The 21920-nt window shown below is 35.5% G+C and overlaps 3 protein-coding genes across 5 annotated transcripts; 1 reads left to right on the plus strand and 2 right to left on the minus strand.

Moving 5' to 3' along the window:
- Positions 1–1114: 1114 nt before the first annotated feature.
- On the plus strand, positions 1115–2965 carry LOC119069684 (multiple coagulation factor deficiency protein 2 homolog). 3 transcript variants are annotated; one of them, XM_037173827.1, is made up of 5 exons: positions 1169–1208; positions 2022–2049; positions 2102–2200; positions 2256–2506; positions 2789–2965. In XM_037173827.1, the coding sequence occupies exons 3-5, from the start codon at positions 2172–2174 to the stop codon at positions 2932–2934; spliced, it is 426 nt and encodes a 141-aa protein (XP_037029722.1). In that variant the 5' UTR covers positions 1169–1208; positions 2022–2049; positions 2102–2171; the 3' UTR covers positions 2935–2965. The 3 variants fall into 3 exon arrangements, with proteins under 3 accessions (XP_037029706.1, XP_037029714.1, XP_037029722.1); XM_037173811.1 differs by having other exon boundaries at positions 1115–1208; positions 2022–2200; XM_037173819.1 differs by lacking the exon at positions 2022–2049 and having other exon boundaries at positions 1135–1208.
- Positions 2966–4493: 1528 nt separating this feature from the next.
- Positions 4494–11699, minus strand: LOC119069715 (cell wall integrity and stress response component 3). Its single transcript, XM_037173844.1, has 2 exons — positions 10429–11699; positions 4494–10133 (listed from the first exon to the last, which is right to left on the minus strand). The coding sequence occupies exons 1-2, from the start codon at positions 11425–11427 to the stop codon at positions 10065–10067; spliced, it is 1068 nt and encodes a 355-aa protein (XP_037029739.1). The 5' UTR covers positions 11428–11699; the 3' UTR covers positions 4494–10064.
- Positions 11700–12683: 984 nt separating this feature from the next.
- Positions 12684–14602, minus strand: LOC119069704. Its single transcript, XM_037173831.1, has one exon. It carries the CDS (start codon positions 14465–14467, stop codon positions 12716–12718), a length of 1752 nt encoding a protein of 583 aa, XP_037029726.1. The 5' UTR covers positions 14468–14602; the 3' UTR covers positions 12684–12715.
- Positions 14603–21920: the final 7318 nt, after the last annotated feature.

The following is a 21920-nucleotide window of genomic DNA, read 5'->3' on the forward strand; positions in this document are numbered from 1 at the left end:
ATAGATAAAGCTCTCCAAAATAGCAAATCTCTTAACAGAGTTAAAAAAAACTCTTCCCTTAAACAGTCTATCATCACGTAGAGTGAAATTTGATAGCGGACAGAGAGCTGTTTCGGCCTCAGAGCTCGGTGGCGGCCCTGTTAAGAGATTTCCTTTTCTGGCGAGCTTTATCTATGGCAACCCGTATTTGATTTTATTTCAAATTTGTTAGGCATTGCAGGTATGAAATAAGAAAGAAGGAGAATCGGGTAAACACTCAACTTCATATGAGAATGTTGAGTGAATTGAAAATGTTTAGTTCACTGAACATCGAGAATTAACTACTGAACATGGTGAGCAAGTACAAACTAGGAATATAATTTTGCTTATCCAGATTCATCAGCTGTATTCCAGTCACAGTTGATAAATTTAACAACTGTCAGATTTATCCGGGTAAATTTATAACAGCATCCTAGCAACGCACTTCAAGCAAAATTGCTATTAATGACAGCTGTCAAATAGAGTACTACTTTGTATGAAAAAAGTGTCCGAATTTTTTTACAGTGTCAAAATTAGTTCGATACACTGTCCAGTTTCAGTACCCTATTTGAGTACCACTCATGCTTGAAGTGCGTTGATCCTAGCATTAACACTCGTATATCAGACGTCTCCAATTCGACATGCATGTATTCGTATGCACTTAGTTGTGTTGTTTGTTTTGACTCACACCAAGGAAGCATAACTCCTATTTTAACGAAAGAAAAGCAAAGCCTGTTCTGATACAATCAACCTCCAAATATTTTCTATGTTAATGCTAGGAGAAATGCTATGCCGAAAGTCTACTATTTGCTGTGTATCGATGAGTTACGAGTTAACCTTATCTCGGCGCTAGTAAGAGCTAACGGGAATAATTCTTTGACAAATTTTTGTACATACGCACCGCATCGTTCGTGTCTGATAAAAAGTAACATCAAATGAATTGGTAACGGAAATAACGACAATTTCGAAAAATCATTTCAAACACCTTTTCCATTTCGACATCTAGCAAAGGCACCGACCGTATTCGAAAATTATTCGCAAGACAATTTTGTTCCGAATCGAGAAAGGATATTCTGGATATTCTAAGAGGTGTATGCAGGGCGCATGTTTCTTGAATGTCATCTGTCCGACTGAATAAAATCAATGTTTGTGTTGCTAAATAGAGAATCATTTAAATTTATCGTAACAAGGTACGGTGTGGACTTTTTCAATAAATGTATTTTTTGTTCGGGTTATTTAAAAAGAAAACTCCACATAAGGCACTTCATTATTATTTTATTATGATGACAAATCAATGAGGATTACACCCTTATTTTCTGATATAGACCCATATGTCAAATTTTATAGTGGTTTAATAGAATTTTTTTTCTTCTGTGCTCTCTATACTCGGTTGTATATCCGATATGTGTTACACTTTAATATTGTCACTCGCCTTTCACTATTTTGTTTCGTTGTAGGCCTCGCATATATAATGTAATACTCGTACACTTAAATAATATTCATCACATTCTTGATGGGTGTTCAATTTTACTTTATATCAAATCGACTGATATATTTTACGAGTGCTGTTTCACCCCTAAATCGTATTGTACATTACACATGTACATTATTTTTCAATGATCCCCTCAAATTACGACAAATAGAGGCACCCCTGAGGTGTTGTCAGTCAATTGGAATAAATTCACAATAAAAATCGTTTGATCAGATTTTCGGATTTTGGCTTTCCACGTTGGTTTTTCTGTTACGTGAAGAGCTTAGTCGGTTGTCTTTACACACACAGGAAAAAAAAAAACTCTTGACTGCAACACACCGATACGATCAGTGATAACAATACGCGGCTTTTATTTTGTAATATCAAAAATAGACGCTAAACAATGACAACCACAACATATCATTGCGCGTTGTATTTATTCATCCTCTCTGCATAATATGGAGTGTATTTCTAGGCATAAAAATCATAACATTTGTTGCACATGTAATTTTTCCTTATTTTAATCCAAAAGGTCGTAATTAGAGGATGTACTGGTGATTGTAAGATGAGAATAATTTGCACCCCAACCATATTATGTTTGATATCATTTAGCATCAAGTCCAATTTCGCTAAGAGGGGACCCCATCATCCTAAAAGCGAAATTGACAAAGGACGACGCAAAATGGACGAACATTTCGCACATGATGTCGAGTAATTTAGTTCGTTGTGTTGACAACAAAATATCAATTACAATCCCAACTTTCAGACACATTCAGGAAGATCTTCAGCACCATGCTGACTCTGTGATTCAGCATAGGAACATCAGTGAAATGACGGAGGACGAGAAGAATTTCTTTTACTTTAAGTTACATGATTCGGACAATAATGATGTTCTTGATGGACTTGAACTGTTACGGGCTGCTACACACCATTCGGTACATGTTGAGGACGAGGAACAGCATAGTCACGACGACGGTGGAAAGAGTGACGAAGCGAATGAATTCGAGCATATTATAGGTATGTGTGAGAGATACGTTGATGATGATAGGATGGCGGTAGATAGCATCGAACGGTATCAAGGAATCTCGCGTCTTTGTGAATCACAAAATGTGATGTCGTATTAAAAGACACATCAATCACAGGCTTTCGCCCAGGTGACTGAATGGCTTATACATGCTATTGAGTTGTTTAGGAATCATATTTCACGGTATTCCTTGCAGACCATCGCAAAGTTATTGTCAGAGTGTCCTCACCAATGAACCGTGCTCTCAGCCAATTTTAACTTTCCGATTTTTCCAGAAATAATCGACGACTTCATTCAATTCGCTGACTTCAACAATGACGGCTACCTCAACTATCCGGAATACGCTCAAGCCATAAAGCAGAACATCGACATGCCAATAAATAATCACATCGATAATGTTAACGCCAAAGAATTCAAATAAATTCGATAAATCGCTTTTCAATAAACAAAAATGTCTTTAATTAAGTGGATGCGATTGGTCCATTTTCCAATAAATTTCTCCGCACAACCTTTACCTTCGAAAATTCCAACAATGCGTCTCAATTTCAAGATCTACCAGTAATTAACAATCAAAATATTGTTTTTAATGCACTTGGCACCGAAATAACTTTCATTCTTTCAAACTGGATCACATATTATCGAAAACGAAAATATTTTTTTTTTAAATAACCCACCGCATCGTCTATATTATACCGCGATCATCGCATCTCATTTATTTTGGTTTTAGTATATATTCGAACCGGTACCAAACGCATACATACATAAGCAATCCAAAAAAAAAAGTGAATGAAACATCCATTCACATTCTATAATACCGGTCGATTGCCAATTGTGTGTACATATTAAGAAGAACATGAGTGTGATGCTGTGAAATTTACCAAAGTCTTTCCGAAGACTTGCTAATCACCGAAAGTATGCGCAGAGTATAGATCGAAAATATGTCATCAATCAAATTTAATGACCACAATATATGGACCGGTTCATCTGAAAACGAATTGTATTGAAACTAGACTGGACTGGACACCTGTATATATTTTGACCTGGTATGTGTTTTTCCTGTGTGTTTCCTATTTTTGAAGGATTTTATTTTTATCGGAAGTTTGACGTAAAAGGTCTTTAAAATTGAATCAGTCAAACAATGTAAATAACAATAGTTTTCTATGCTTTACGCTTCAATTACAAAAAACTTTGACACAAAATCTTTTACTTCATTTTGTTTTAACTGAATTTCGCTATAAAATGACGGCACTAGGCAAAGTTCATCGCTCATTTTTTTGTGGCTGTCGTTAACAGATAAGAACACGGCAGAGTAGAGAAATTATAAGTCTTTTGTATTACAAGAGTGATACTTCTTGTTACTAGATCATTACACTTTGACGAGTGGACAAAGGAATTTACACTCGTCTACCACACCTGGCAAAGACATTAATTTACGTACAGCCAAAAAAAAATATGGAAATTGCACAATTTTGTTTTTAACAGATGCTATACATATTTCTAGATCCTCAGATTCTGACAGCTTTGATACTGAATAGGTTTTTGGTTTTTGTCTCTGAAAATTAACATGTATGAGATAAATATTTCGGCTGGGAAAAAGTTCGAAAAACTCATAAACATCACATCTGTCAGAATCTGTGGGTATAAAAGGGCATAGGATAGGATAAAATGTCACAGGAATTGGGAAAACATCAGAAAACATCATGAAATCGATCACAGTTAACTTCATGACCTATTTTCCGACGTAAGACCCATGACTTATCAGTCAAGGGATAAGAAGTAATATAAGTTCGAGTTTATACAGACGTTCGAAAAGAGTGGTAATTTTCATATATATTTTTATTAATATCAAAAATTTAAAGTTAACACAATGGTAATAACGTTATTGAGCTTCTTGTTTAAACCATAAAACTGGTGACAAATTAATGCAGTCGTATTGTCACTGAAGCGAATGAGTTCATTCAACTAATTTATTTATTAATTTTTTTAACTTTGAAAAGCTGGGATCATGTTAAGGTGCAACTTGTATATTTTGCTGAAAAATATTGTCGAAATTGTTGTGAATTTTGATGATTTTTAAACGATTTTGTTTTTAAACGAAAGATTTCGATGCTTTTGTGATCTAAATAAAAGGGATAGAAGTTTTCACAAGGTATTTTTAATCGGCGTAAAGAATTATTCTAACTTGATGCCACTAAAATCGGAATATCGAAACAGTAACGGTAAGTGTCTTTTTGCCGCCTTCGGCTTGAATATACCAGCTCTACCCTTGTCGATAAATTGTTACCGAATCAAATTGCTCAAAAACACACGAACGACTTTATAAGTATCATCACAAGCTGATGAATTACGTAGTAGCATCTAAGCAGCAGCATCTAATTTATCTAAGTTAACGTAGAACTTGAAAACAAGAAGTAACTTTTCCATACAAAGTATATCAACTTACAATTGTTAAAAGTGTACTATGTGCAGAATGAGCACCAGCTGAACACACTTATTTTATGATAAACAATCAAAACACATTCTTAACATGTTTTTACTTCATTCATACGTGGTATGTGCGCGCGTTAACGTCGAAATACACTGTGTGTTGGTTGTCTTTGAATTGTTTACAATACAAAGTGTTTTTGTTTGTACACCAGCTGGTGCTCAGTCTGCACATTGGAAACTTTTAGCAATTGTACTCCCTCCCTACAATGTGTTCATCTCCAAAAACACAATTTCAGATATATCAGAGTTTTAAAAGTCATCGATGTTCTCAGTCAATTAAGGGCTTCACAGTCTATTTTAGCAGAAAATTTGAATTCGCTGAGACGTATACAAATTTTGCGCCAAAATATCATTGACTGGAAACACTAAATTGACTATCGACGACTTTTACAACTTATAAAGCTGTCAAAGTATTTTTTTTAGTATGAACCAACTTAATGAATCCCAAATGAATTCTCGTAAAATGAACCGAAAATATTATTCATGGAATGTATCATTTTCGAAGGGGGCAAATTACCACGTAATAGTCAACTTTCGCATGGGGTCGTTGAGAAAATATTTAACGGGTCTCTATTTCGTGTAAAATTAAATTTTTAAGTTTGAATTTTAGACAGACCCAGACTGGCTACCAGAAGGCGCGTCGGGCATTCTGTTTAGGGGATCCTTAAACTCAGTAGAGAGAGCCAATTTTACTCGGAAGAGGAATACATGAATTTTAAGTAAAAAAGGCAGAGCGCATCGGGATTTGCCAAATTAGTCCATATGGCCATTGCGGGCCTGTTTTTAGACCAAATTTTAACTTAGAATAACTTTGTGCGAAAAGATTTGGGCATTTCCGTGTTGCTGGTCGGGTCGGGATGTATCAAATTACATTAATGTTTCACGACGATTAACTATAACTCGTGAAAACGTGAAAACTTCTATCCCTAATTTGATTTAGCAGTGTCAGCATCCTATCTTAATGATCGTCTAAATCTTTTGATTGTTTGAGGATTTAAAAAAAAAAAATTCTTTTTAACTAAATTTATATGAATAAAAAAAAAAGTTAAAATAAGTTGGTATAATTATGGTATAACTTGGGTGACACATCAGACATTTATAATATATTATCGTTTTTAAAGTGTGTAATCGCCTTTATGTTTTTACTTTTTTTTCTAAATATTTTTATGTCTTTTCTCTATTAGTTTAAGTTTTCCATAACTTTTGGTTTTTCTTTTTGTTGATATTTGGTTTACAATTCAAAGTTTTAAATTCTTTCTAACTAATTTCATCATGCAGTACATCAATATACCAACACACAACAGTTTACGTGTTCTGTTTACAATAAATTTTTATTTTCTCAATAATTAGTTTATGTTCAACATCAAGTAAAGTCTATCTGTTGACCGACCTCCGTTCAGACACAACTAATAAAATAGGCCAGTCAGCAGTGTTTTTTTTATTGGTTCTGCGTATATAACATGAATTTTTAAATGTTTTTTTTTTGTTTAAATGTTCAGTTACGAACTGTATGCTCTCGTATGTTTTCAATATTTTGATAGTTAATTTCAACAAATAGTGGAATCGTTTCCCTCTGATTTCCATTTTATTCAGCGTTTTCAGCTTGAAAGATTTTTTGATTGTTTTACATAATAGCCATCGTAATATTATATATATCTGTCTGATGTTTTTATTATCAAAAATGGCTTTCAAATCATATACTGTGTAGCGGTGTCGCTTAAAGCTTTCAGTTTGAATAAATAGATTTTTACGGCAATTGCAAGTGTTTTGGGCTACATTGGTGGATTATAAGGATTTCTTCTTCATTTTTATTTTTAAATATTTTATTAATTGTTTGGAAGTGGATACATGTGGGTTTCAATAGTTTTGTGAACTAAGAACTAATTATATTCAGCCATTCCTCCTCTTGTGTGTTCCACATTAAAAAAAAAACGTAAAAGTGCCAAGATTTTAATTTTAATTTCACTTTTATTATCTTTCCAGTTGAAACAAATTGTGTCGAATTCCAGTGAGTCATATGTTGTCAATAAAATTAAACGATTAGCTCTGACGAATATAGTAAAATTACCATTATGATAATGTTAAGACAAATGAAGTAAAAGATTTTGTGGAAATTGTTATATATGACGACGCGCTTGCGATTTCATAAAGATTACTGTATCTACGCAACATTTTCGAGCACAATTCGATCGATTAAAGCTCTTGTATAGTCATTAGAACAAATAGATAATTCGCCAGTAGCTGTTTCGGCCTCGGAAACGAAAGAGTGCAAAAGGGGGGAATCACATCAAACCCAAACGGGTTAAAAATAGTTAGACGTGAGCTAATCGAAAACACCACTGGATACCAGAGGGCCAATTATTGGTAAATTTGTTAACCGAACTTACCAAAGATTAACAAAGTTTACTGAAAGTTACCAAAAATTTTACATAATTTCTGGAAATTCGGTAAATGAATTTATCAATAATAGGCTCTGATACCAATTACTTCACTACTTTTACAACTTTTAATCATTTCTCTCAATTTTTTTTTGGAAATATGGCGTCATCATCAATTTAAATCAGTAAAAGAATAAAATTCCACTGGTATCAATAGACGAGAGTTTTAGATAATGAAAAGTCCTCTGGCCACTTGTTGCTTCAACGGAAAAGTTTCAAATTAATCAGCCCAACAGAAATTACCTATATATGTGGAACACTTCAAACCCACCATTTCTGTTGTTTATTAACTTATTACATTTTATAGTGAGGGCGAATTCGTTTTTGGTATTATAAATGTCAGATAAATTTTACTTTTAACGAAATGTTTTGTTAATTGTTTTTGGTAAATATGCTTACCGGTATGTCGTGATTGAGCAAAACTAATTTTATTAAAGCGAATTATACTGATAGGTTTCTTCAAATTTCTTAATTTCTCTAATTAGCCGAAATTAGATTACAAAAATAAACGGAAAATTTTTAGAATTATATTTCAACTACATTCAATAGACTTAAATTATATCGAAAATATATTTTTCATATTGATTCAGTAGTTTTATTAAAAAATATTAGTTTTTCTTTTTATTCTACGAAGATATTCTATAAATTTCATATTGCACACGACATGAAATATGTTTTTTTAAGGTTAAATTTATCATCAATTTTAAGAAGCATATTATTTCAATTGTCTTTCTAATATCTAAGGTGTAAAAATAATAAATTAAAATACTTCTCTCTAGCATTGGAAACTTTTTTTCTTTTTTTATCTGAAATTCTACCAATCACAGTTTTTTTTCATCTTAATTACTTATTTAAACTTAAAATTCCATAACTCTTCAATTGAGAACTTAAAATATCTTCTTTTTTGTGTATGTGTGATTACAGTGAGCAAAGTCCGCAAAGTCTTAAATCCAGTCAATGGTTTCCTTTCTTTAAGTAGTTGTTGTCAAAACAAATTGGCTGAATACTACGCTTTGTTCTTGTCAGTCGACCACTGTGGTCTAAATCTAAAATTTGTGCTGAGTCTACGAACAACATACTCTTCTGATCTCTGCAGATAATAGCGACCGAGTCAATATTATGCTCGATTGTCGTTGGACGTAGAAATAACGGTAGAACAATGACAGTAGGTCCATAAGTGACAGTATGTTAATGAATGGCAGTAGGTCAATGAATGACAATAGGTCAATAAAATAACATTGTTGGTCAATAAATGACAGTTTATCAATATATGACAGGCTGTCATATGACAGTTTTGCCAATAAATGACAGTTGATCAATATATGACAATTGGTCAAGAAATGACAGTTGATCAATATATGACAGTTGGTCAATTAATGACAATTGGTCAATAAATGACAGTTGGTCAATAAATGACAGTTGGTCAATAAATGACAGTTGGTCAATAAATGACAATTGGTCAATAAATGACAGTTGGTCAATAAATGACAGTTGGTCAATAAATGACAGTTGGTCAATAAATGACAGTTGGTCAATAAATGACAGTTGGTCAATAAATGACAGTTGGTCAATAAATGACAGTTGGTCAATAAATGACAGTTGGTCAATAAATGACAGTTGGTCAATAAATGACAGTTGGTCAATAAATGACAGTTGGTCAATAAATGACAGTTGGTCAATAAATGACAGTTGATCAATAAATGACAGTTGGTCAATAAATGACAGTTAGTCAATAAATGACAGTTGGTCAATAAATTCAAACTAGACAATAGTGGACAATAGTATTATTGAAAAAGGTTTTTGAGTGAGAAAATCTGACATTTTTCTTCAATCTACACATAATTTTTGTCTTGAAATAATACACGAACTTCATGGGAGGTTCAAAATTCACCGTTGCCTATTCTTCCAGATATTTTCGAGTTGTCGACTTTTAAATGAGTGATGCATTTTCTTTCAGCTGATTTTCACCAGATCCACTCATACAATCAACTCAATTTTGTTAGCAAGAAATTCATGTGTTCGATTGTTTTTTTTTAAGTTCCAACATATCCACACTTCCATCAATAAATTGTACACTTTTTTGATGTGTATGTTACAGTTGTCTCTCTCTACGCGGGCTCGTATGCGTGTATCATCACTTATTTCAAAGTCCTAGTATTCAGCCAATGCTTTCTAACAACTTTTAAGCTATGGAACTGGGCCTATTTTTAAGAATTTACTTGCTGAAATAATTGAAATAACCGAAATTCGCCGAACTTTTCCGACAAACAATATCGGTAAGTTATCGGTAAATTTCGGTAATTTTCTGGGATTTCAGTATTTCAGCCCTGATGGGCCGTGGGTAATATTCCAACTTCTCAATGCGCGCTCGAATTACGATATTACTCACTGTAAAAATTTACACAAAAAATAGAATTCGGTTATAGACACTGTCACTACTACCAATGTTTAAATACAAAAGTAAGAAAAAAAAAAAAAAACATTTTAACGATTAAGGAACGTAATTATTTATGCGAATAATGCGGTGGTGTAAGTTCTTCAGAAATCTACTTTTTAGTGAAAAGTTAAATTAGAGAAAGATTTTTTTTTCTTTTCAAATGTTTATATATCGCCTTGTATATTCAATTTACTCGTCTTCAGATGGGCAATCATTTGTCAGGAGTACGGCACTGTCTCCATTTTCTGCTTCAACAGCCTGCAAACGAGAACAGAAAAATTAAGTTGCAGAATGAAGCTCATTAATTAGCTATAGTCTTTAACTCGACCTATAGGATTACGATTAATTACGATTACACTGGAAAATGGATTCTCTCGGGTGAAAGTGTCCCGCGCCCAAGGACACGGTAACACAATCACCCTAATATCGTTTCTTCCATAGATACGTAATCTAAACTATTGAGTGTGAGAATTGACACAACCGATCGAGTGAAAGGGAAATCATAATCTGAGAATGCCTTACGAACAGATCCTTATCTACCATGCACACTTACCATAAAATCTTGTCGTTTTTTCGAGCAAGGTAAACAGTTCCGCTTTCCCACGACGAAACATAAAAGTATCACAACGACAACAGTCACGAATGCAGAACACAATATTGCCGGAAACAATATATTGTCTCCGGATTCATATGCGGACCATGAGAAATACGTGGATGGATCTACGATGGGCCAATGTGATTTGATCCAGTTCCTGGGTGTTTTGTGTTTTTCCACAATGTCTACGGTGTTTGTTGGTGTTTTGTCGTTGAATTCTGGTTGAATGGAAATAATCGGTTTAGCAAACGGTTTGGTCAGGTTTTCAATGAGAGACGCAGATGGTGGTGGTGATTTCAGTGCTGTTGGCATTGAAGTGGAAGTTGTTGTGAGAACAATTGCCGGTTGAACGGTTGATGTTGTCTGACGCAATGGTTGTTCGGTGGTTGTACTTGTAGTAGGTGTTACTGCAGCTACGGTTGATGTTGATGTTATTGTTGATTTTGCCGTTGTTGTTGTTGTTGTTGTTGTACTTGGGGTAGTCTTAATCGACTGGGGCAAGCCATTTGCCCTATTTTGAACAATTGTACTCGAATCTAACTCTGTAGACTTCGGAAGATATGTAACTGTTGTACTGTATTTCGTTGAATAGACTTGTTGCTTATTTTGCTGGTTGAATGAAAGTATCTCATTGCTGTCTATATCCACTTTGAACTTTTCTGTCTTATTTACTTTCAGCGGTTTAATGTTACTACCACTGGTGCTAGTCTTATTATGCGCCTTGTAAAACCATGCCGATGGACTTGACATAAATTCAACGGAAATCATTAGCGGCACGAGAATAGCACCAACAATTATCGAACAAACGAAAAACATGCCTATGCATGCCACCAGTGATTTTTTCTTACGACCAGTTTTAGCAGGTCGTTGCTTCCCATCCGCCCCCTTGTAATCGTCATGCTGCGGCAAAATTGTATATTGTAAACTGTTTTCGCCATGACGGATCGTTTTATACATATTTTCGGTTTGTTTTCAATCAACTGGTTTTCAATAATTCAAATTTTCTCTACAAAAAATTATTTGCTGCGATGAGTGTGTCACTGCGTTTACACCAATTTTAAAATATCAAAAAACGAACGAAAAACCAAACTGTTAACACTTCACTTTGATTCAGTTACAATGAGCTACACTTAAAGATGCATATTATTGCTAATCAGTTGTTTATTTGTCCAAAGCACCATTACAAAATGTTTATTTAAAATCTGTGTTCCTTTCCTGTGATTTTTCTGTATGTTACAAACAGGAAAATCAATATTCAAGGGAGTCCATATGAATGTCGTAAATGATATGAGCAAAATATCCTTTTTTCGATGTTCGAAATGGTTCATGTACAGGATGGATATTCGAATGTCAAATCTAATGCTCGCTTAATGATAGAACAGGAATATGTTGATGTAGTGAGCTTTTCTTTCAATAATTCAAGATGTAAATAGTTTAGATTTAGACCTGTTGTAGTTCGTAGCTTTAAGTAAGTAAAATTCGACTGAAGAAATGTAAGAAGATTAATAAAACATTTCCTACAGTTTCAGCCAAACTTTCGCAAACTTTATTTTCTAGACGTAGTCTGGACGACGATTCTCGTATCGTATTTTCGTAACTCAAAATATTCGTAACTTGACATTTGCGTGTATAAAATCACATATTAACTGTCAATTTACTAATTCTTACAGTCACGAACGTATGAGAATTGAAGCCCTAGACTTACGATACTGAGAAAATCTAATGATACTGAATCTGAGAAAACACAAAATTTGAGATAAATGTACAGTTAGAGCCCTAAACGAACTTCACTCCGTCTACTCTAACAGTTTTTATTGTTATTTTGAAATGGACTGCGAATTCACCTTGAGAAACACTTGGGCAGGCATAGTTCTCATCTGTTATCGATAATGACTGCAGGAACGAATGACATGCTCTGGTTGATGTAGTCTTATATAGCAAAAAGCATGTTCGAAACAATGAAGTAAAAGATTTGAAATCAATCTATTGGAAATACTTAGATCAAATGAAGTCATATATCACGGAAAATACTGATGCACACTCAAATTGACCCGAACTAGATTTCAACCCGAACGTGAACTTAAATTTCAGGCCGGCCGCGAAATTAACCAGAACCTAATTTTTTTTGAAGTCGGGCTCAAGCCACCCGGCCAGTTCTGAGCATTATTGAATGAACCAACGAAACGACAAGTCAGCATATTCGAATCAAACGCAACTATATTGTAAATCTCTTTTATTCAATAAATTACTTAAAATCTCTTACAACTAATGTAGCACTGGGTACAACAGAATCTTCAACGCTCCGCCTCCGACGTCCTAACACCATTGGCATTAGCATTGCCATCGTTGCAGGAATCATACCTGCACCAACAGCAGCTAGCATTGCTGGTCCATCATTATTTGATGTAGTGATTCCTTTGGTCATAGGCACATTACGATATACTTTACGTTTTTTGACAACAAGCGGTTTATTACCGCTATTGCTCAATGCGGCACTATCTTCGACACTTTCAAATGACGACTCGACTTCCAGCATACCGCCATGTGATAGTGCCATAGGTTTGTGATCATAAGAGAACGTGTTGTTTTTAGCCGGTAGAACCGTTAGTTTAACAGAATGATGAGATAGCAGGTCATTCGCTTGAATGTTTGTCAAATTTAATGCCCGTTTTCCGTTACGTTTGGGTGTTTGATAACCTTTAGTGGTTGAAACGAGAACCCATTCACCGTCACCGTTGTCTGGATGTGAAAATGGACGATATTTTGTTGGATCACGATCAGATGAATGTGGTCGCTTTGATGGTGTTCGGTACGGGAAATTACTAGGTCGATTGTCAGTTATGATATCCTGACTCCATGGTTTCGGTGTGTTTCTGTCGACGTCATAATAGTCACTTACATCATGACGATCATCATCGTACCACTGATGCTGATTGTTACTATTAGATTGTTGGTTGAAATCGTACTGTGGTCTCGGTTTATATGTGGGCCGCTTTTCATAGCCGGTATTCTGATTCTGGCTCCATGAGTACTGCGGACGATTGCTCGGTTGAGGTGGTCTATATGCGTCATATGAAGTGTATACCGGCTTCTGTGTCGGGTGGTCGTCTGCATAGTCATCGTTGAATTCATCGTGGTAACTTGGCGGTGGACGTGGCTTGGGAAAACTGTTGTGATACTTGTCGTCATCGTCGTCGTTGTAGCTTGTTTGATGGGAAAGCGGTGAATCGTACGAATTTTTGTGACTGAATTTACTGCTGTTTGGATACCACTTTGATACCTTGCTCGACGACCACGGAACCGCCTCCAAGGTAACCCAGCCATCTTTGTCGTTGTACGGATTGGTTTGACTTTGATGCTTATGCGAATAGCGGTCGTTCCATTTGCTGTATTTCTGCTCGATTTCGTCGTCATTGATGAAATCCATACGATCCGTTGTCACTTCCTCCTCCGTATTCGTATGTTTTTGATTCATCTTCTCGATCTCTTTCAATGCATTCTTGGTTGATTCGTCGGCATTTTTGATTTTTTCCGAATAATCTTTGATAAACTTTTTCAGCAACGATGGAGGATACGCGTTCTTCTTCTGGTCTACATCTCCCTTGGTATCGTCACCTTCCTGCGGTTTACCCGGATCGCTGATTTGAAAACTCAGTGTTGCTCGAACATCATGATTTCGATTGTTCAGTCGTTGCTCTGCTGATGGCGATAGTGAAACTAATTCTTTTTCCGTGAATCGGTCTCCAGTTCGTCGTACCAACATTTTCTTTTCTGCATCTCTGTTTGTGTTCTCCGCCTGTCTATCACTTAGTTTTGACGCATGACTGATCTCCTCAATTATGGTAATCGGATCAAGTGAGCCGGGAACATTCAGTCGGTATGTGGTGAAATTGTTTGTGGAACTTTGTGGATTATCTGAATGAACTGTTTCCGTGTTGCCTAGTACCAAAACAACTGCCTCGAACAACAAAAAATGCTTTACATTTAACACACTCATTTTGTATCAGAGTTTTTTTCACGACAAATCTGCCAAGTTCATAATTACAAAAACAAAAAAGCAACAAACAAAACACTTTTGTTCTCACTAAAGTTTATTACTCTACGAAATCTTAACTACAACTAATCTAAACTATACCAAATAACCTACTAATATACATAGTTTCTCTTCTGACTATACACCTAGCATCCGATCTTCCATGGTGTGTTATACGCCTTTCTTACCTCCAACCAAAGTATAATTATTAATAACAATATCAAAATGTGATACAAAGATAAGATTGCAACTGAGATGTGTGTGAATATAGACGATACACAGCATAAAACACAACATAAAAAGCCGTATACAGTATATACACACTCGATCTATACACATGGTAAAAAATCAGAAAGCATATTTTTGATGAGGAGAGAATTTCATACGATTCTGACTTTATGATAACTATTTACCATCGTGAGAATGCACGTTACACTATGCCGCACACATACATACACGTTAAGTTGCTTCATTTGTTTCCATTTTATGCGAATAAAGGAAAGTAAATTTGTCGTATCAATTGTTTGAAAGACTGCCACGACGCAGTTACAAAAACAACCATTTTCTCAACGCAGCGACGAAAAGTAAAATGTGATATATCCTCTTGTATATACTTCGTCAGGCACATAATGTGTATTATAACACTCGACCTGCGGCCTATTTCAACATATTCCATAATAGATGTTTCTTGAACGATGTAAACCGACCCAAAGCGACCCCATCTAGGTTGCACTAAACGGTCGAATATCTTTTTGGGAAATTTTCCATATTTACCCACAAATACACATTTTCAGGAAAAAAAAAAAGGAAAATTGTGAGAAACAGCCGGATGATTTATGAAAAATTGACAAAAAAGTTTCCCCAACAACAGGCACTGCCAAGTATCATTTTTGGGAAAGACTTTTGGGAAATTTCTCAGATTTTCCACTACTTTTCCATACAGTCGACGTGAGCGAAATTGAGACATGAATTTGCTTCAGCTGTTTTTCAGCTGTTCATATCAACTTATACGTCTTTATACGGACATGCACTCCCTTAGTAGAGGTATAAAATCGTATGAAGACATTTTGTGTGCTGAAAAACAGCTGCAGCAATCTGAGGCTGTCTAATTTCACTGACGTTTACTGTAGTTTCTCAAAAAAAGGGAAACCATTGTGAAGTGTTACACACAACTATCATCTGTTATCGATAATGACTGCCGGAATAAACGACAATATCTCACTTCAAAATGAAGTACAAGATTTGTAATATGTCTTGAAAATATTAAGATCAAATGAAGTATTAGATGCGATAGTAAAACTGTTGATATGCTTGCCGTGTGTGAAAGGTTAATGACCACGATCGTTAAACTCGACAACATTATATTACAACTGGGTGTAAATTAAGAACCGAACGTGGATGTTGCGTCCATTCGAGAACGAAAAAGGACCAAAAAATGTAGCGAGCACGACCATGTATAATAAATTACACCTGAGCTTCCAATTAGGCAAATGTGCACATGCAAAAGAAAGTAAAACAGAAAGCATTGACCTCGCCACATTCGTAAACGACTTGTGTACGTACAAGAACAATAATATTTGGATAAAAACACGAATGAATTTTTGAGATGTACCCAGCAGCTGTGTATTTTGTTTTATTATTTGGAGTTCAATTGATTTCAATACCTTCTTTTTAGTGTGTTTCTTCATGTAATTACATTTAATATGGAAAGATGCAAACACGGTAGAGATGATGATCTTTTTTTTGGTAAAAATTTGTATTGATACCACGAACAATGACTTTTAAAATATTTTCTTTTTCGTTAAAATTTCTTAAGAATCTAATTGAGACGTATCTGTGTGTGAATGTGTGATACGTCTGGTTATATTGCTTTTTTCGCTTTTTATTTTGAATTTTTAAATTATATTTCGTCTTATTAATCGGGTGTATTCAACAAGAACTGGAAATCATTCTTTTTACTTTCGTTTTGAATAAGTATAACGCTAACATTGGAGGTTTAGTGGAAAGTGTTAAAATTAATTTTGTAGAGCTAATTAGCGTCATGATCATGCACCTTTTATGGGGCCTGCACAATATGGATACTGAAAATAATTCAAACTTTCCTTGTGATTAACGTGATGTTACACGTAAATTTGGAATCAGAATTGATCAAAATGTTGAAGACGACGAATTACATAATATATGCGACAATTTATAAGCACAAAATTAACACCCAACGCCTTTTTAATTGGTTTGTTTCTCCAGCTTTTACCGTCTCTAAAAGGTAACGTACGAATAGTTTTATATGGCCTTTATAAGTGTTTTGACCCTTATATTATGACTTAATCTCTAAGAAGCGAAGAAACCTATGCCATTATAGCTACACTAGCTAAACCGAAAGAGTTTGTTCCATTACTGTTGTTATTGAGTAGGTTGTACTATCGGGCATCGGGTCAGGACAATCTCAAAAATTCAGGGCTGGTCAGATCAAGTTATGACTCGAATGTCCTGTAACCGAGAGATTTGACCTGACAATTTTTCAGGTTGACCTGAATCTTTTTGACTAACCGTTTTTTTGCTCTGTATTACAAAAGGTAAAGCCCACTTTGTCAATCTGAAAAATTCAGGTTACAGATTTTGGTTCTAACATCCTTAAAATTCCGACCAGGGGTGGAATTACGGCTGCAGTTTTCTATATGTATAGAAAAGATTCTTGGCTTTCACTGATCGTTGTCGCTTGCATGCCAATGCCATGCCGACAGCGTGCGGTATATGCTTTCCGACTTTCCTTGTGATCGGAATTGTCGCTCTTGTGCCACCAGGTGACACTTATCTTTTGTAGTCTGTTGCTGACCAGAGAGCCGCTTTTGCAGCCGCGTGATTCGTGACGAACGCTGTTTTGCTATCTGCTCCGTTTGTTTGCTGCTACTTCACCAGTAGGCTTGCTCCCGCAATCCGATTTGATTGTTGTAGCTGCGAGAAACTTGGGACCAGTCATTGCCGAAAGCCAGTTTGTCATTTCGTTTTCAGCGTAGGTTTCTGATGTCAAGTTTAATTGTTTTCTTTGACTAGCGATGATGTGAACGATTTTATATTAAGATTTGGCTGTGTTATCTTCCGCTAGAGATGTGTATGTCTGACTTTAATGTTATTTCTCTTCTTTCACGCCCTAATGGTTTATTGGAGGAAGCTTTTTTGAAGAATACGAAAGTCAAAAGAATGATTACCACCAACGCATGAAAATTGTCCTATGATGAAATACCGACGAGGGTGAATGTACAGGTAGTAAAGGTGTAATACAGGATCGGTATATATATCGCAGCGCCTACAAAATGGTCAGATAACTGAACGTGCAGGTAAATAATTGTGACAAGTACCCAGGTAATTGGACGATGAAATTGATAATTACAACGAAATTTGTAGCTAGTCCGATCACTTTGTCGAGCGACGGTGATTGTTGTTACAACATACCTCGAGTGGCGATCCAGCGCTGTTCACTGTAAACGTGATTTGTTAAAATACAATGCACGCTTACTATGAACCGGAGAGTAAAAAAGGGGATCCAAGTGGATAACTTCCACTGTCAGTGGTTCAACGTTCAAACTCTACTGGGTATGTGCACAGGCACCAGCTCTTGATATGTCACGGTCACGGTCAAAACGTTTGATTTTTAGAGATAGTATGCGTTGCGTATTCATAGTAGGCATAATTGTTTTGATTGAATTCGTCGTCAGTTTGTATTACGCATTCTATTGCCTCTAAAAATGAAACGTTTTAAGTAGAAGAAGCTTCTTTTTCTACATAGAAAAGAATCTTTTCTACGTAGAGAAGAGTCTTTTCTATATAGAAAACTGCAGCCGTAATTCCACACAGGGTCTTGTCAGAACAATCATAATTTCTATTTCAGCAGACCTGACCAGTCGTAAGTTACATTATTGCACTGTATCAAGGCTCAGCGTGGATGCAGCAAGAAAGCATGACTGTCGAAAATTTTCCAAATCCATCCAGTAAGTTCGATGTCAGTGTCGCACTGACCATACTGGGAAGTCGGGCGTTTCCTGATCCTGAAGGACCTAGGAATTTTTATACGACAAAATTGAAGTCATTGACCTTTTTCAAATTTAATAGACTTTTAACAAAAATTTCCCGATGAGTCTTTTGGCAGCCAGTGCGACCTTGACCTAATATTGTCTTATACGTCAGAAAAAATTCAATGGCAGAAAGAGATGAAAATTGGAATTCTAGAGAATTTTTGTAGGAGTATACTTGAACCAAAATTTTTGATTCCTGGAGGCGCGCTAAGTTTATGGTGTCACGAATAGTATAGGTCATTACCTGTCCACCGATGACATCAATATTTTTTTTTTTTTTTATTTTTTTTTATTAAAGTATTTATTTAATAGAATCAATTTTACAAGCAAATATCAATCACAGAAATACATTACGGCTAGTATCATTATTATCACAGAATGTGTCTCGTACACTAATTGCATTACCTCTTTGAATTGCTATCGATATTCGCTGAAGTAAGAAATCACGCGATCTTGGCTCACCGGTCTGATCCTTCATATGTTTGCCCAACTTCTTGATAAAAAGTTCGGTCTCCGGACCAATCGCACCGAAAGTTTCGAATGCGAGAGGCGTGAATACGTATTGTTGCTTTAATCATCAATATCGTCCAGGTTGTTCCCTGTAGTTTTTTGTAAACATTTCGTAATTGTAAAAGTTTGTAATTTTTACTTCTTATAATGCCTCCTACACCGCTCACAAAGATTTTGGAAATTCGATTCCAATGTGTACGTTTCTAAAATGTCTTCCAACGACTATAATTTCAGATAACCCCATTTCTTATTGTGAGAGATATCAATCAAAAACGATTTTCACTACCTCAGTGTAGTAGACCAATTTTTGACCAGTTCCATGCCACCGAAATTATTTGAAGACAAAATTTTGTCCAGTCACTTATTCAGAGCCATTTGATGCTTTTAAAAATCGCCGATGGCTTGTTTCTAAGTTGTGCGGTTTATCTAAGCGTAAGCATGTTAGAATAAGCACAGTCACAGTCACAGAGAACGGACGTGTTTATGCGTTGCTCTCTAAAAGTGTTTCTTTTGTGTGGCTGTGTGTGAATTCATTTTCGATTTTGTCTAATTTCTGTGCCAACTTTTACGGCTTTGGTGTTTTTATTTTGCTGTAATGGTTAAATGGTGAAATTATTTTAAAGGTTTTATTAACGAAGTCAAAGTGTTGTTCTCGTAGGTCATTTTCTCTTTGATCAATAAAGTTGTTCTCGCCTCATTGTGCGATATCAACAATTGTGTTATTTCCTTTGTTATTTAACATGTGCTTCGTGGCGTCGGTGTACGGATTAACAATCGACTCTACCAGAAGCTAATGCTAAATTACGTGCTCGATTAATGTACGAAAATGACACATTGCCGTATGGCATCTGGCAGTCAATTTTAGTGCAGGTAAGGTACAAACGCCTCGGGTTCTCATTTGACACCCCAAAACCACATAGCAAATTTTTACAAATTTGCTGTGGTACAATCCCAAGATACAGAAACTATCTTGTACTCCAAAATGACCGCGAGGTTTAACAGATCTATTGATTGATACGTTGTATGGATGTCAAGGGATATGACGAAATACGAATCATTCAAACGCTACAACCTGCAACGCCAGAACGAGTTCAGTCACATGGTGGCATGGCGATTTATACGAAGAGGCAACTCAGGGCCTGTGGTGATTAGACACTTGCTATTACCTAAAACTAATAGCCGTAACCGTAACAAAGTCGGAAATATCAAAAAACCCAACATTCGCTTTCTCCATAAAAGAAACCATATCGACATAATGTCAATAGTAGAAAGAGCTACAACATGACAATGTTGATAGCGCCATCTCTGGGAAAATGTACAGGTCAATTAGTGATGGTTGTGGTATTCGCATACCACCCACGGCTTGGAGAATTCACAACGTATGGGACGTTAACACACGGTCGATTTGTGAACAATCTAAGTCGGGAGAGATATGATGTAAAATCACAGTCCATATGATCAAGAGACTTGTACAATAGCACAACAGGCCCATCTGAGGCTTAGGTGCTGGGCTTACACCCTCCCATCTAATCTAATCTAATCTAATCTAAGCATGTTAGAGATATCTTCAATTCTTCCAGAAAAGAAGTCATAACATTTTTGATTTTGTCATTGGGCTGTACATTGATTGGAATTGATCAATTTTTTTACCCTCACTGCACGATTCTTGAAAGAGAATTTGTTTACAGATTTGATAGACGAAAACGATACAAATGGATTTACAATCAAAACCGAGATTGATATCTGAACGTGGAATGGAAGCAGTATTCCAATTTTTAAGTCGTATATCATCTGTGTGATCAGCAATTTAATAGCATAGTGCGCAATACGAATTGTTAGAGATTGCAGAACATATGGGAACCGAATTTGTTACGAGTTCATTTGAATGCATTAAAAGTGCGATTTATTTTTCTAGGACAAGTTTGTTGCACCAGAATGATCATATAATTACAATTTTAGTGGATTGCACTGCACAGTGCACACACTATAAGTGTTAACATTTCTGTGATGGTTTTGTAGCAAAAATTCATTTACGCATATTACCATTCTTTCTATCGTACACCTAATTGAATTAAACGAAACGAAAAGACAGACTTTCTACAACCCATAGTGTACGCGTTACAATTATCATTAAGTTCAATTTTATCGAGAAATATTTTCATTTTTTTTGGAAAACAAAAGTTATAAACCCAAAAGCTTGTAGCGATAAACAATAATGCATTGTTTGTGTTCTGCCAACCTCGTACGAAATGTATTAATTTTGATTACGATTCGGATTCGCTTTTATTATCTGGTATGCAGTGAGTGTGGAACAATTATCTTTCACCTGGAGGTAAAATGCATGTAATTTACAAAATTTTTGGATGTAACACATGCGAGATGTGTGGTGGGTGAAGTGTTTGTTTGTTCTTGTTAATTGTCTTCTTTTTATATAATTTTAATCGATTCAGACCTGTACATGTCGAATGGTAACATCAGATATAACGCTGGTTTTTTGTGGCAACTGCTCTAAAACATTTGAAACTTATTACAATCTCGTCGAGTTATCGAAAGTAAACGCAAATATGTTAATTGTTCATTAACCCTTACGTACATGTTGAGCTGTTCAGCAACATAATATCAAAGGAGAAGTTTCAAAGTCTCAAAATTGCAATATGTAGTCTAGGATCACTTTTTGACTAACTAACGAAATATCTTTTAGTGCAACTGGACGTAACAGGTGTTTAAGAGTTTTTAAGTGGTTGATCAGGCCAATAATACTTTGCATATTAATCAACTCACCACCGAAGTGTATATATATAAGACAAGTGCTCGATATTAGCGCTTTCATTAATTTA

This window comes from Bradysia coprophila, chromosome II (assembly GCF_014529535.1).
Source record: "Bradysia coprophila strain Holo2 chromosome II, BU_Bcop_v1, whole genome shotgun sequence".
Taxonomy (NCBI): domain Eukaryota; kingdom Metazoa; phylum Arthropoda; class Insecta; order Diptera; family Sciaridae; genus Bradysia; species Bradysia coprophila.